At 57.1% G+C, this 13,144-nt stretch overlaps 3 protein-coding genes across 3 annotated transcripts; all 3 read right to left on the reverse strand.

Moving 5' to 3' along the window:
• Positions 1-5,186: 5,186 nt before the first annotated feature.
• Positions 5,187-5,666, reverse strand: LSCM1_01385 (uncharacterized protein; the record flags this gene model as incomplete). The annotated part of the gene is made up of 1 exon (XM_067319003.1): positions 5,187-5,666. One exon carries the CDS (start codon positions 5,664-5,666, stop codon positions 5,187-5,189), a length of 480 nt encoding a protein of 159 aa, XP_067176282.1.
• A 1,805-nt stretch (positions 5,667-7,471) lies between these two features.
• On the reverse strand, positions 7,472-7,711 carry LSCM1_01386 (uncharacterized protein; the record flags this gene model as incomplete). The annotated part of the gene is made up of 1 exon (XM_067319004.1): positions 7,472-7,711. One exon carries the CDS (start codon positions 7,709-7,711, stop codon positions 7,472-7,474), a length of 240 nt encoding a protein of 79 aa, XP_067176283.1.
• Positions 7,712-11,031: 3,320 nt separating this feature from the next.
• Positions 11,032-11,601, reverse strand: LSCM1_01387 (uncharacterized protein; the record flags this gene model as incomplete). The annotated part of the gene is made up of 1 exon (XM_067319005.1): positions 11,032-11,601. The coding sequence occupies one exon, from the start codon at positions 11,599-11,601 to the stop codon at positions 11,032-11,034; it is 570 nt and encodes a 189-aa protein (XP_067176284.1).
• Positions 11,602-13,144: the final 1,543 nt, after the last annotated feature.

The following is a 13,144-nucleotide window of genomic DNA, read 5'->3' on the forward strand; positions in this document are numbered from 1 at the left end:
GAAGGAGGTGGGCGAGTGGCCAGTAGACCGAGTCCCCTCTGGCGTGAAGCGAACAGAAAGAAAAGCACACACACGAGCACTCAAGGGATTAAATGAACCAACACTTAGAGAGCATGAGGAATCATGAAAGGGGCAAAGAAATGGGAAGAAGCGCCGAGCATGCGCCCATATGGGAGAGGCGGCGGCACAGACAGACACTTAAGAGCCTCCAAAGGAACCACGTAGAAGTGGTGGTCCCAGTTGGCTGTACCACTGACCTTCTCCCCAGCGCTGCTGCCGCTCGCCCTCCCTCCCCCTCCTCTCTCTTTCCTACTGGCCACTTCCTTTCTACATGCATGCTCGTCCTCTCGGAAAGCCCCACCGTCGCGTCTATAAGCGTCACAGACATTCTTTGCGCGGAGGCCTTCAAAAGGAAAAAGCGATCAGAACAGGATCGGCAAAGAGCGAACAACAACAGCAAATAAATGAATAAAAAAGCGGAGAAGTCACTGATAAATAAAGCGGAAACACAAAGCAAAGCAAAACTGTTAGAGAGAAACCGGAGAAGAAAATACAACGAAGGGGGCGGACGGGATGGGGAGTCACACGTGCAGACACACACACACAGAGACACACAGACACACACAAAGAGGAGGAGGGAAGGTGGAAAAGAGAAAACGCCTCCGCGTGTATGTGCACATGCGTTTATGCGTGCATGTGCGTGTAAGTGGGTACGCATGGCGCGGAAGAACGAAAGGAGCGGAAGAAGGAGAGGAGGGGAGGTAGGGAGGAAAAAAGGGACAAGGAAAGGGGACGAAGAGGGGTGGTGCTGTGTGGGCGTGTGCGGTGGTGGTGGTGGTGGGGAAGGGGAAGGAGGAAGGAGGACGTTCATTGAAAAGCGCGCGGTCATTTGGCTGTCACCTGCACGAGAAGTGGGCCACCAGCTGACAAAGTTTGGTCAACGGCCTTCATCGAACGTCCTTCCAAGAAGTATCGTCATGGTCAGGGCGGGAAAGAAAAAACGTCTGACTCTGACAAACGAGAGACGATACGGCCTCCGTAAAAACAGAAATAAAGTGAGGGGGGTGTAAAGAAAAAAAAGGGCGCAGACAGCTCGACGAAGGGGGAGTAAAGTGTACCGGTCGTGCGGTGGAGAAAACGCAATGGCGCGTTCCACAGACACATCCCCGTTTGCGCATCCGAAGAGCTCCGACATCTCCCATTCGAGAGAGGCAAAGGTAGAAGGGTGGGGGTGGGGGGAAGAGGGAGGAGGGGGGGCGTAAAGGCTACAGCGATGGGCCACCGAAGACACAGGAAGAGAAAAGAGGGGCGCGGCGAATGAGGCCGCACGCGACGGAAGGGTCGCATGAGAGCGTTCGAAGAAAAGGGGGCGCGCACGACGAGCATATGAAGAGAGCGCTACAACAGAGCTCGTCGTGAGAAGGAGCGAGCGGGGGAGCACCGCACCACCAAATAATACGAGGAAAAAAAAACAGAAGGGACTTGAGGAAGTCCGCGGAGCAATGACGCCGACTCGGGCTCTCGTGCGAGAACGACCGAAAAGGGTCGACGAAGATAGAAACGAGGGAGAGAGAAAGAGAGCGACAAAGACGGTGCGCATTAGAGACCTCACTGTAGCCGTCCCTTCCACCCACACACGTGCACGCACGCACGCACGCACACACACACGCGACCGCCACCACCATCTCACCGCCCCCCTTCTGTCGTCTGGTGATCCGCAAGAAAGGGACAAAAGAGAACGTAGAGAGCATCCACAGAGGAGAGAAAGAGAGAGAGAAAGGCAAAAGAAAAAGAAGGACAAATGAATGAAGCGCAGACGCCTTTTTTTTTTTTTGCCCACAGACGTCCACAGCTTCCAGTTCAAAAAAATGAAACAAGACAGCATACCTATTGGCGGCCCACCGTGGAGAGGAGGAAACGCCTCTGCCTTCCTCTCCCTCACAGATACATCCCGCCCTGAGATATCGTGGTCGGATGAGGCCACAGGCGAATACGGAAAGAAAGAAAAGGATGTCCATTCTGATGTGTTGCATCGATCTCGGTTGTCCCACTCCGGTTGCCGAGTCACCCGTTCCGTATATGCGGGTGACACGACCACAAGGTGAGCGCTCAGCACGAAAGACCTTCACCACTATCACAGAGGAATTACAGAGAAATCCAGCTCCATCGCATGACAGCCTCTTACACAAAAAAGCTGAAGTACACGGTAGAGATGGTGCCGAAGACGATCGCGATGACGCCCGCCACAAGGAGGAAGTACGTCCCCAGCCAGTGAAAGACCCCCACAGACTTGATGCTCCAGTTGCCGCTGTACATCCAAAAGTATGCGGGAAAGATGAAGCCGATGAAGCCGCCACACAGGGAGCCGACCAGGCCGAGAGCCGTGTTGATGCTCGGGATAAACAGCCCACACACGAGGATGAGGACAGCCATGGTGAGAATCACGATGGTGTGCTTCCAGTACGGCACCGTCTCCAGATCCCAGCCCACGCAGTGGTAGACAAAGTTGCGGCACGGCAGCATGTTCATCGCGAAGGCGGCGCAGATCTTGATGAGCATGCCGATGTACGCGATCATCATGTACGGCTGGTGCACAGGATCGAAGTTGTACAGGATGGAGTCCTTCGTGTCCTCCGCAAAGTCGAAGTAGCCGAAGATGCCAGTGAAGATGTACAGCACCATGCACACCGTCATCGAGATCGCGCTCGAGACCGTCAGCTGCCGCACGGACGGGCGGGGGCGCTGCTCGAAGTAGACCGATCCAGCCACAGCCTGGCACATGAACGAAAAGACAAAGATGGACAGGCCGTATACCGCCTTGTTGCCCGTGGTGAAGTACTTCATGTCGCCACGCATGCCCTTCTTCATGCCGTTCGTGCTGGAGTGCACCACAATCGTGACGACAAAGTACAGCACCATCAGGACACCGACGGCGGAGACGTAGCGGATGCTGTTCACACGCTTCGGTATCACCACAGGCACCATCAGCACCAGCCAGATGAGGCTGGTGATGCAGCGGTTCCCAGCAGTGGTCAGGAGGAACGCCGGCGTCCCGGGGGACTTCTCCAGGATCGGCGTGATGAGGCTGCTCACGGCGCTGATGTAGGCCACCGCCGTGCCGAAGCACGACAGCCACAGCACGAACCCGACGAAGTAGTCCCACCCGCGACCAAACAGGACCAGGGCCAGCTCCTCGAACGTCTTGCACCCCGTCGCCTTCATCGCGTAGCCAAGCAGCGTCATCGTGTACACCGTTGCCGCCGTGATCACCAAGAGGTAAATGACAGACATGACGATGCCCGACATGGCGAAGGAGGACGGCATCGAGATGATGCCGCCACCCAGCGTGACGGAGGCAAGGCTGAAGCAGTTCGAGGCGACACCACCGTACGGGATCAGCCACCCCGTGAACCGGAGGAGGATGTTGCCCTCCGCCTTGGCGGCCTCACCGCTGCTGTCCGTTTTCGGGCCGCATGGGTCCGTGAGGCTGCCGTTGTTGAGGGGATTCTTCAGCTGCTCGCCGCTCGCCTGTCTGCCCACCGCGCTGCACGCGCTCCTCTCCGTCAGCGAGTCGCTCAGGTGCTCGCACTCGGCCTGTGCTTCGAAAGGTTGGTTCGGCTTGCTCATGGTGCCTCGTGCTGCGCGCCGGGGTGGTTGGGCAGGGCTGCGGGGGTGCTCGCACGGGGAGAAAGAGGGGAGGGGGGGCCGGGGCGCTGCGCACGCACTGGCCCGCCGTGTACGACGAGGCCGGCAGCGGAAGTGGCAGGCACAGGGGAGAAATCGGCAAGGGATGCGGGAGCCAGAAGATGACGCGAGGCAGAGGTGAGCGTCGGGTCTCTTGAAGGGACAGAAAACAGTGGGCAGCTGAAGAGAGGTATTGGCGCGTGTGGCTTCAGAACGGTGGCGGAGGTGGGAAAAGAATGGACGGAGGCACGTACAGGCAACAGCCTGAGGAGCGGAAAAACTTAGAGGAGGGGAAGCGGGAGGGAGAAGCTTTACGAGGCGGTTGATCCTCCAGGGGGAAGGCAGCGGCGTACGTGGAAGAGAGAAGAGGGGAAGGAGACAAACAGAATTAAGGGGGAGGGGGAGGGGGGCGGAAGCAAAGGGGAGGGAAAGGGGAAGCGACGATGTCCTCAGCAAAAGAAAGCGAAGAAGAGTCGAAAGGCACAAATGTTTTTTATTTTTGAAGGATTCTGTTTTTTTTTTGTTACGCCTTCTCTGTGTGATTCGCTGTGCTCGAAGAGGGCAAGAGAGAGAGAGAGACGGACAAGGATGAAGACAGGCGAGGGCCGCTGTACCGCCGTTTGAGCGCCGTCGATTCTGTCTTCGAGAGTAAAGAAACAGAAAAGAAGCACACACACACAAAAAAAGAGATATGCAATGAAGGCGAAGAACGGAAAGAAGGCGCGCGTACCAGAAGGCGTGGCAGCGTCAATGACCGTTTTTCTTTGGTGACGGTGAAGCCGATGCGAGAGGGGGTCGAAAGAGAGAGAGGTGATGAGGTGCGGTGCGCTCGCGAGTGGTGCCGAAGGAATCGGGAGGAATCGGTGGGGGGAGGGAAGACGAGGAGGAGGAGCAGTGGAAAGTGGAATGGAAAGAGGAAGGGGCGCATAGGGATGAAACGGAAGGAGGGAAGGCATCTGTGCAGTGGGAGCAACAAGAGGGAGACGCGGGGCCTCCAGACACTCCTCGTGCGCGTTGAGAACAACGATGCAACGCCATGAGCTCGGCGCAGTGGAAGCATCGAAGAAAAAGGATGATTGAAGGCCCGCTCATTCCTCTGACAAAGAGGTCATGACGGCCTGCGCGTGGATGTGTTAGCCTTCTCTAATAGTGGCGATCGCTGTGGATAGGCCCATAGACTTGACGGTTTCAGCAGGTGGCGAGAACATGAAACATTACACGCCCAATCCGAACGAGAGGGCCGCGACCACAACCCTGGCGCTCGCCGCCTGCGCAGGTCGAGTGGCGGAAGCCCTGCAGACAGCGCGCGTCAACGCGGCGAAAGCGACAAGTTGAATATCTACATAAGTGCTGGTGAAATACCGTCCCGCGGAGGAAGGGCGCAGAAGCGTCACCGGAAAGACACACCGTTACGCAATGAGCGACCCGAACAGAAGGCCGGGGCGTTATCCACCAGATACGTTAGCCAAAGGCAGAGACGGCAGCCACCGCATAGACGCCCTTCATCGATGCGCTGCCCTGTCCATGGGTTGGTAAGGGTATCGACTAGCGCGGCCGGCAAACTCTTCGTTGCGGCGACGGTCAGCCTCGAATTTTTCTGCGCAGTACGTCGGTCGCGCATGCTCCAAGCGCTCTAAGAGCTTCGCGTTCTCTCGTGCAATCGCGGCCTGCTCCTGTTGGCGGCGACGCTGCGAGACGATCGCCTTATTCTTGTCGCGCCACGGCTCCGAAGTATCCACACCACCGCGAGTGTTCATGATGTGCACCATCTTCTCCACCAACTTCTGATTGTCGCGGTTCACCTGTTCTGCACGCGCGGGGTTGCCGCGCATAGAACCGATTGGTCGCCCAAAGGCACAGCTCTCCGGCATCTTATTGTCGATGCGGCTGCGTTGATTGGCGACTCGCTCGCGATGCATCCAGTAGTTGCGCTCTTGCTCCCGCTCCAGCGACGCCATATTGCCACTCTTCTTGGGCTGCATTCTGCAGAGCGCACGCAGAGGACAAAAAAGCGCTAGTGAGAGCTGCAGACGAGAAGCGAAGCACCTGAACAACTACAGGAGAGTGGAACGATCCTGCGTGGTTCGTCTCTCCATGTATTAGCAATGAGGCACTAAAAAATCAGTCGCAGAAGCATGTCGCAACCCTCTGCCGGGCAGCGAGACAGTATTGTTCGATGTGTTTAGAAGGGTACACGTTCAGCCAAAATCCGAAGGCTCCGTATTAGACACTGGCTCGCCGTATCGCATGCGTGCGCGCAAGGCGCACAAGAGCATGCACACGGAGGGATGAAACCAAGAGGCGCGGCACGGTTGACGTGATGTGAGAGAGGCACGTTAGACGTTGTGGACAATATCCAACCAGGAGAGGGCGTGGGAAGAGGGAGGGGTGCATTGGTGACGAGAGGGACGGCGCCTCTGCTCTCGCAGGAGAAACAGAAAATGGAAAGTTGTCGATATCGGGCATGGGCCCTCCACAACCCTTCCGCGGACGCCTAAAGGAAACAAACAAGCAAGCAATACTTACTGAGCCTCGATGTGCACGATGAACGCAAGGTTCGAGGGCCGAGGCTTTGGTGCCCAGCCATTAACCTCGCAGTTAATTTTCAGGCGGTGCTCTCTCAGAGAGGCTGACAGTTTCACATGCTTCGATGTCCCATCTTCAGCTTCAGAGACGTGCGCTTCACTTTACCAAAACATATTTTTCCTTCGGTGCGAGTCAGCGTGGGACGTCGCGCACACAAAAATGATCGCGCAGCCAAGAGCCTGCCCCATAGGCTCGCTGGGCGCTTAGGTTTGTATGGTCTCTTATGACAACAAGACGCGGTCTGCGGTGTACAACAGTGGAGGAGAGAGACGGCCCACAAAACGGCAAACAGAATGTGGTGTATTATCGGCTTCCGAGCACACAAAGCAAAAGGAAAAATAAATAAATATTTAAAAGGAAAAAAAGAGTCGCCTTCGTGTCGCAGTGGTTCGGCGGTGTGCACAAAACGGCGGACAAACACCAAAGATGGAGGAGGAGGAGGGGGGAGGGGGAGGCGCCCTGAGCATAGGGGTCACTGAAGAAATGGCTACGTGAAGCGCTGAAGCCGCTAACTCCCGCCACGAGCACAATGGGCGTAACGCGTGTTTTCATGCATGCTGTAGACAAGTGTGTGTGTGTGCTCCGACAGCTGCGCATTCCCATCTTTCTTTTTTACTCATGTCGCCTCGATGCGGCCCAGTCATCCCAACAGTGCGGTAGGACCATTCGCACACTCCATCCGCCACACACGTGGACTCGGGCCTACTCCGTCCTGCCGATATGCAGATAATACGTTCATATGCAGCTCAAAAACAAAAAAAGAAACGAAGAGAAGGCCTTCGAGAGCGGAATGCGCTGCCTTCGACGCATCGTACATATATATTTATATATACCTCTGAGTGCCTGCGTGTGTGTATGTGTAGGTGAGTGCGTATTCCTTCACACCATGTCAGCGAGCACGGCACTCTCACTCGATGAAACGGCAGTCATCCACGCACAAAGGCGGCGCTAAAAGAAAAAGAGGGTGCGTGGGGGAGGGAGAAGAAAGCGAAACAAAAAAAAAAGAGAATACCTCAACAGACAACAGAATATGTCTCTCTGTCGAATTGGGATCGCCGCGTCCTTTCCGTGAGCGGAAAAGAAGTGGACGGGCACGTCAGGATACCGTCGATGTGATCCTGCGGCAAAGGGAGAGTGGAGGTGCGCATGGCAACGGAATCTTTTTTTTGCTGTAGAGAGGCGTTCCTCTAAGGATGAGTCGCTAGATGTCCTCCATATAGTGCTTGCCATGCGCAGGCGCGCTCTCCACCGCCGTCATCACTACAGACCCAGGCAGGTGCAGCTCGTCGGGGCGCTTGTACGCAACGAACAGAGCCACAGCCACACCAACCACAGTGATGCCCAAGCACACCCACACGAGCGGGAACTCCTCCTTGGACTTGGCCGCCGCCAGCGAGAGGCACGCGGTGAGGGCGACCATCAGCAGCTGCTTAGCGGACATCGCTGCGCAAAATCGGACGGGGCTTGGGAAAATGGGCGGAGTGAAGTGGGAGCTGATGTCGATGAGCGATGCGTACCTTTGATTCTCTTTCCGTCTGCTTTTATTTTTGTGTGTGCTCGGCAATAGTGGGAGACAGCTGGTGAGCGGGATGGAAGCGCGAAATCTGCCCCGATAGACGCGGTGGTGTTGGTAAGGGTTTAAGGAACGGCGGGGTTCACCGGGAGGAGGAGGTGCTGCGAGAGATGAAGATGAGAAGAAAAAAGGTCCTCGCCTTCCCTCGGTGGGACCTAAAGGAAGCCGAAGGAGGCGGGGGCGCGTTCCTCTTCGCATTCTCTGTTGAGGTGGCACATGGGCGTCGCTGGCAGGGAGCTGGTGAGCACAAGGACTCTGGTTCTCAATCCACATCAGATAACCGTGAGGGCGTCGACGATTTGCGCCCACTCCAGAGGGCATGGGTGCAGGGGAGGAGGTGGAGAGGGTGTAGGTAGACGAGCGGGCACAGAAAAATTACCTCCACCCCACAAAGGTGTCCTCACATCACACTCGTGCATCTACCGCATGCCGCAGCGGAGATCGGGGGAATGAGAAGGCAGAGGACAGAGGATCTCTTCAAAAAGAGACGGAAACACAAAAAAGAAGCTCTTGTCCGCCGGCGAAAGAGGCGCCCACTTTGTCCGTCGCCCAGCACGCGGCGATACCGCCCACATGTCAGTTCCGAATGAAGTACCTTAGAACATCTGGCAGAAGACGCCTTCCATGTCCGAAATCATGTTCCAATGGGATAGCAGGGCACACGACATGGTCAGGCGAAAGGCCCGCCTACAACGCGCAGCGGTCAAGGAATAATAGGTTGCGCATACTCACAGAGAAAAAAAACAGCGAAGGCTGCGCAGAGTTGAGGCGTGCGGCCGGATGAGGAGAGCCGAAGACGAAGCAAACACAATAACATAAAAAGCCACCGCTGAGGCGGATTTGGCATCACACTTGGTGCACCTGTGAAGTGGACAGCATGTCTGAATACCCCCTCTCCTCTGCTCTCCTCCTGCTTCATCTTGCATCCACCATCGCTCATAAGTGGCAGACAACACGCCGTAGTGCAGAGAGGAGGGAGAGGCGAGGTGCCTCAGCGGTCCAGCGACTTAGCTCGGTATAAGAGGAACCTGTCCCGCCGACGTCAACTGTAGTGGCCGATCCCGCTTCGAGCGCGTGAGACGAGGAGACGCCGATTTTACGAGAAGGCTAGGGCGATGTATCGATGCGCATGCCGGTGGTCATGCCCTTCCATGGCGTGGCGCCGATGTCATCTGAGCACTCACAAACACGCGCGCGACCCACCTGACAGACACATTGACGCTGGGAAGCGAGCATCCCCCGCTTCTAGAGTCTCCTGCCTGCTGGTGTGGGGCCACTCGAGTCGCACCACGGGACACACGAGATGACGAACAGAAAAAGAGAGGCTTTGTGACGGCGCATTCGAGGGGGGAGACGGCACAGCCTGAGGGAGGAGGGGGGGCTAGACGGCGAGGCCTGTGTGATAGAAAGCATGTCACATCATGTTCTACGCCTCTCTCACGGAGCGACTGAAGCCATCGTAAGTAAAAAGGGAAAAAAGAAAACTGCCCGCAGGCGAGATGACCGCTGCAAACTGCCCCGCTTCAGCTCACCGAAACGGCAAAGCGGGCAGACTGCCAGCCAAAAGGGTCTCTTCAGGCGCTTCGGGATGCCGCCCTCTGTTGCCCTTCTTTGCGTACGCATCTGGGTGCTCAGGCCCTCCCCTTGCCCGGCCACACGGCCCCCCACCCCCTACCCCCAACCAGCATCAAGCCGCCTCTCGCCGCCGCAAGGCAAGGGCTCGAGTATCACATCGATGCGCCCGAGAACAGTATAGAGACGAGGGAGTCAAGCCGCATCAGGGGGATAGGACGCGCAGCGCAGCAGTAAAGACAGAGGGGGGAAGATGTCAAGGCATCTGTAGGGGTCTTCTCTTCACCTTGTCTCGCATTCGTGACGGATGGCCACACAAATCGAAGAAGACTAAGCGTAGATAAGAAACACATCCACACGACAACAGCGCGCGTGAGCGCAGCGGGCGAAGACGCTGAGGAGACGCCCAATGGAGAGCGAGGCGGGGAAAACGATAAGCTTGAGCCGGAGAACAAAGACAGATGAGGTGGTCATCTGTCCGCTCGAGGGGACGAGGGAGAAGAGCCGAGGGCCCACGAAGCAGCCAACAGACCGAGAAAAACGGGGGAGGGGGGAGAGAGCGAATGGCCGAGCTCCTCATGGCGACGAGGAGACGGCCCACAGGGGAGGACCGCATACAAAGAAACAGAAGACGAAAGAAAAACGCGCCTAAAGAATAGGCCATCAGCGCCAACACTGTGGCGGTAAGTGGCGACCGGGCAGGCGAAGCGCTGACAGCGGCAAAAGAGTTTCAGACGAAGTTTCCAAAACGCAAAACAAAGAAGCCGAAGCGCTACGCTTCACACACGAAGGGGATGGGGAAGCGGACAATGAGGAACGACGGGGCATGCGCAGCTCATCGCCACACACTCGCGCCGCAGCCCCACTGCCTCCACACATATCACAGAAACGTCACCTCGATGCGATTTCGGTCCAGAAGCGATTTCGCAGCAACAGCGAAAACAAACACCAAACAAAAAAAAAGCAGCGTGTGCGGTGGGCGCCGTCACAACACTCGGCGACACACACGCCATGACACGGCAGCAACGCGCAGGCGGCCCACAACAAAAGACAACACATACTGAAGCCTCACCCGCGCCCTCCGCATACGATAAAGACCGCCAACGAACGGTGAGTCGTTGACCCCCCACCCACACACACACCACTCCACTAGTCGCCTACACCAAGCGTGTGCTTCCATCGAGCTTTGCCGTGCGGACCCGCACCATAACATCAAGAAAAGCGATACCGAAATCTCCATCGCTGCTTGCAACAAGGCGTGAGAACTTCGTTTCCTTTCTCTTCGCCACCACTTCCTGTTCTCGCTTCCCATTACTAAGGTGCGAGGGATCGATCGTGCTTCAGCCACATCTCCACGGTGCCCCCATGCAGCCGCAGCCGACAGCTTTTCCTGAGCGTTCACAAACTTCGGCGGCAGCTCCATTGCGCCTTCACCAGCAGGGCTTTGGGTGCACACCTTCCTGTGCACTTCACTCTCTTTTCGAGAAGGCGGTGCTACCCGCAAGTCGTACCTCACAATCCGTTCACAGCAGCCGGTAACACAAAGCTGCACCTCCAACTCACGCCCAAGTGACCCCGCCACTCTTTGGCGTTAGAGAAGCGCATTTCCTCAGCCCTCACCACGTAGAACCTTCAGAGCCGCTCACGACACACGTATCTAAGTTCCATCCAGTGTAGTGGTAGCTGAGCCGCTCGGCGGGAGAGCGTATTTGCGCTTGCGAGTGGCGGCTCACGCGTGCCTGGACACTCAGACGCACATTGCGAGCGAGGACAAGCGGTATCAGCGCAGACTGCGTGGGCGACCACGGGCAGCCGGAGGCGTACAGATGACGGTGCTGGTCGCCGCCAAGCGCGTGAATGTTCTGGGCACTCGCGTGAGAGCTGGCACCCGCCGCACTGATACCATCGCGGTCGGGACTCGATGGCCTCGGCACGTTCGCCATCCCCAGCCGGCTCAGGTACTCGTTCGGGTACTCCTTCGCGAGGTCCCACACGAGTGAAGCAACCTCATCGACATGCTCCAGGGCGTTATGGAAAATTCGCTGGTGCGAACGCAAGTGCATCCGCGAGGCGATGGCCCGCACGATCAGGCCAATGTAGTTGACAAGAAAGGCGAGGCAGTAGTAGCGGGTCTTCGCCTCCAGCAGCCCAAGGGTGAAGAGCACCGACGCCGTGCGATCCATCATGCGCCACCGCTGCCTCCTGTGACTCGTGCTGCGCACGTCAGAATCCGAGTCGTCTTGCGGCTCCTCCGCAACGTCAGAGCCGAGGCTCAGGTGGCGCCTCTTGTCGTAGTCGATGAAGCCGCCACCGTCGCTGAAATGGGCCTCCTTCCACAGCGTCAGGCAGTGCAGCAGCAGCTGCGTGTGGCTGATGGTCAAGATGCAGTATCGCCCGGCGAGCCCGGTCACCTTGTCCACATGCGCTGTGGTGAACAACTCTTGAGAGGCAAGGAGATGACTAACAGAAGCGAGAAAAAATAGCTTTGTTGGCGGCGCTCGTAACCGTGAGCCGGGCAGGGTGCGCCGTGGAACTGCTCGTCGCCTTCATCTGAGTCACTTCGTCTTTGGCGCTGCTGCTGTTTCTTGGAGCACCGCTCAACCGCCCAAAAGGGTCGGTTACAGGCCCCCCCGCAGTGGATTCTTCCCTTTTTCTCTTCACAAGAGTCTCCCTCAGCGTTCGCCGATGCCGACGTTGTGATCATCGCCGTGACTCGTGAGCAGGCAGCTCAGAGGCCGTCGACCGTCGTGCTTGCTGGCGGAATCGTACTTTCCCAAGAGAGCGACAGGGGCGTGGTTCGCCTGATGCTGTTGCTCATTTGGCCGTGTGGATACGGGTTCGTCAAGAACATTCCCAATGGTGAGTATCTGTGCGGATGCCGTCAGACTTGCAAGACGCGGCGATCGTACACCGTGCCGCTCACCTCCGCTCCGCTGTCCCAGCCACCACTGGAGGACGCACCCGGGGACCTCCAAGAGAGAGGGTCCCTCACCTGCCTTGGGCAATGTGAACTTTCGACTGCTCTGAAAATCATTTCCTATGCATGTTGGGGGGAGAGTGAGAGTAACCGGACAGACTGATGCGGCGAGTGGCACGGCAGCGGATGTGTCTCCCATACATGCAGAGAAGCAGTGAACGCAGCAGCGATAGTGCGGGCGAACGGGTGGGCGGAAAAGACGGAGAGATTGCAATGCCAAAAAAAAATAGAAGCGAAAGAGCGCACCCCAGAGGTGCCTCGCGTGCTCTCAAAGCACCTGTTGGTCAAGTCTGCCGTTGGTCAGCGCTGTGGTCCATGTGTGAGGAGGTGTGTATTTGTGGGGTGTTGGTGCGCGGTGGGGCTTCCCAAGAGCAAAGAGGGGGACGCGAGCAAAAAAGGATGCAGCGAGGAGGCGGTGGGAGGCACGGATGTGACTTCAACGCAGGCGCGTGTTCAGTCCTTACCCTCTTTGATGGGGCTGTCATGCGCTCTCAATACCCAGCAGTGAAGTTGCTGGTCTACGCATAGTTTCTAAAAAAGAATGTAGACTTGGAGGATGCACCGCAGTCTGGCAGAGCTTTTTTTTAAGAGAGAAAGACATCCCCAGGGGCCGCTGTGTATTGTGGCGGAGGCGCTTGGGTGTTCTCCGTGTCGAGCGAGCACATACATAAGATGCTTCAGCCCACTCCCGTTTTTTATATATTATTATTACAGGGAGGGAATCGACGAACCAACAGCGAAGGACGGAGAGA

The sequence above is a fragment of the Leishmania martiniquensis genome, chromosome 31 (genome assembly GCF_017916325.1).
Source record: "Leishmania martiniquensis isolate LSCM1 chromosome 31, whole genome shotgun sequence".
NCBI classification, from domain to species: Eukaryota; Euglenozoa; class Kinetoplastea; order Trypanosomatida; family Trypanosomatidae; genus Leishmania; species Leishmania martiniquensis.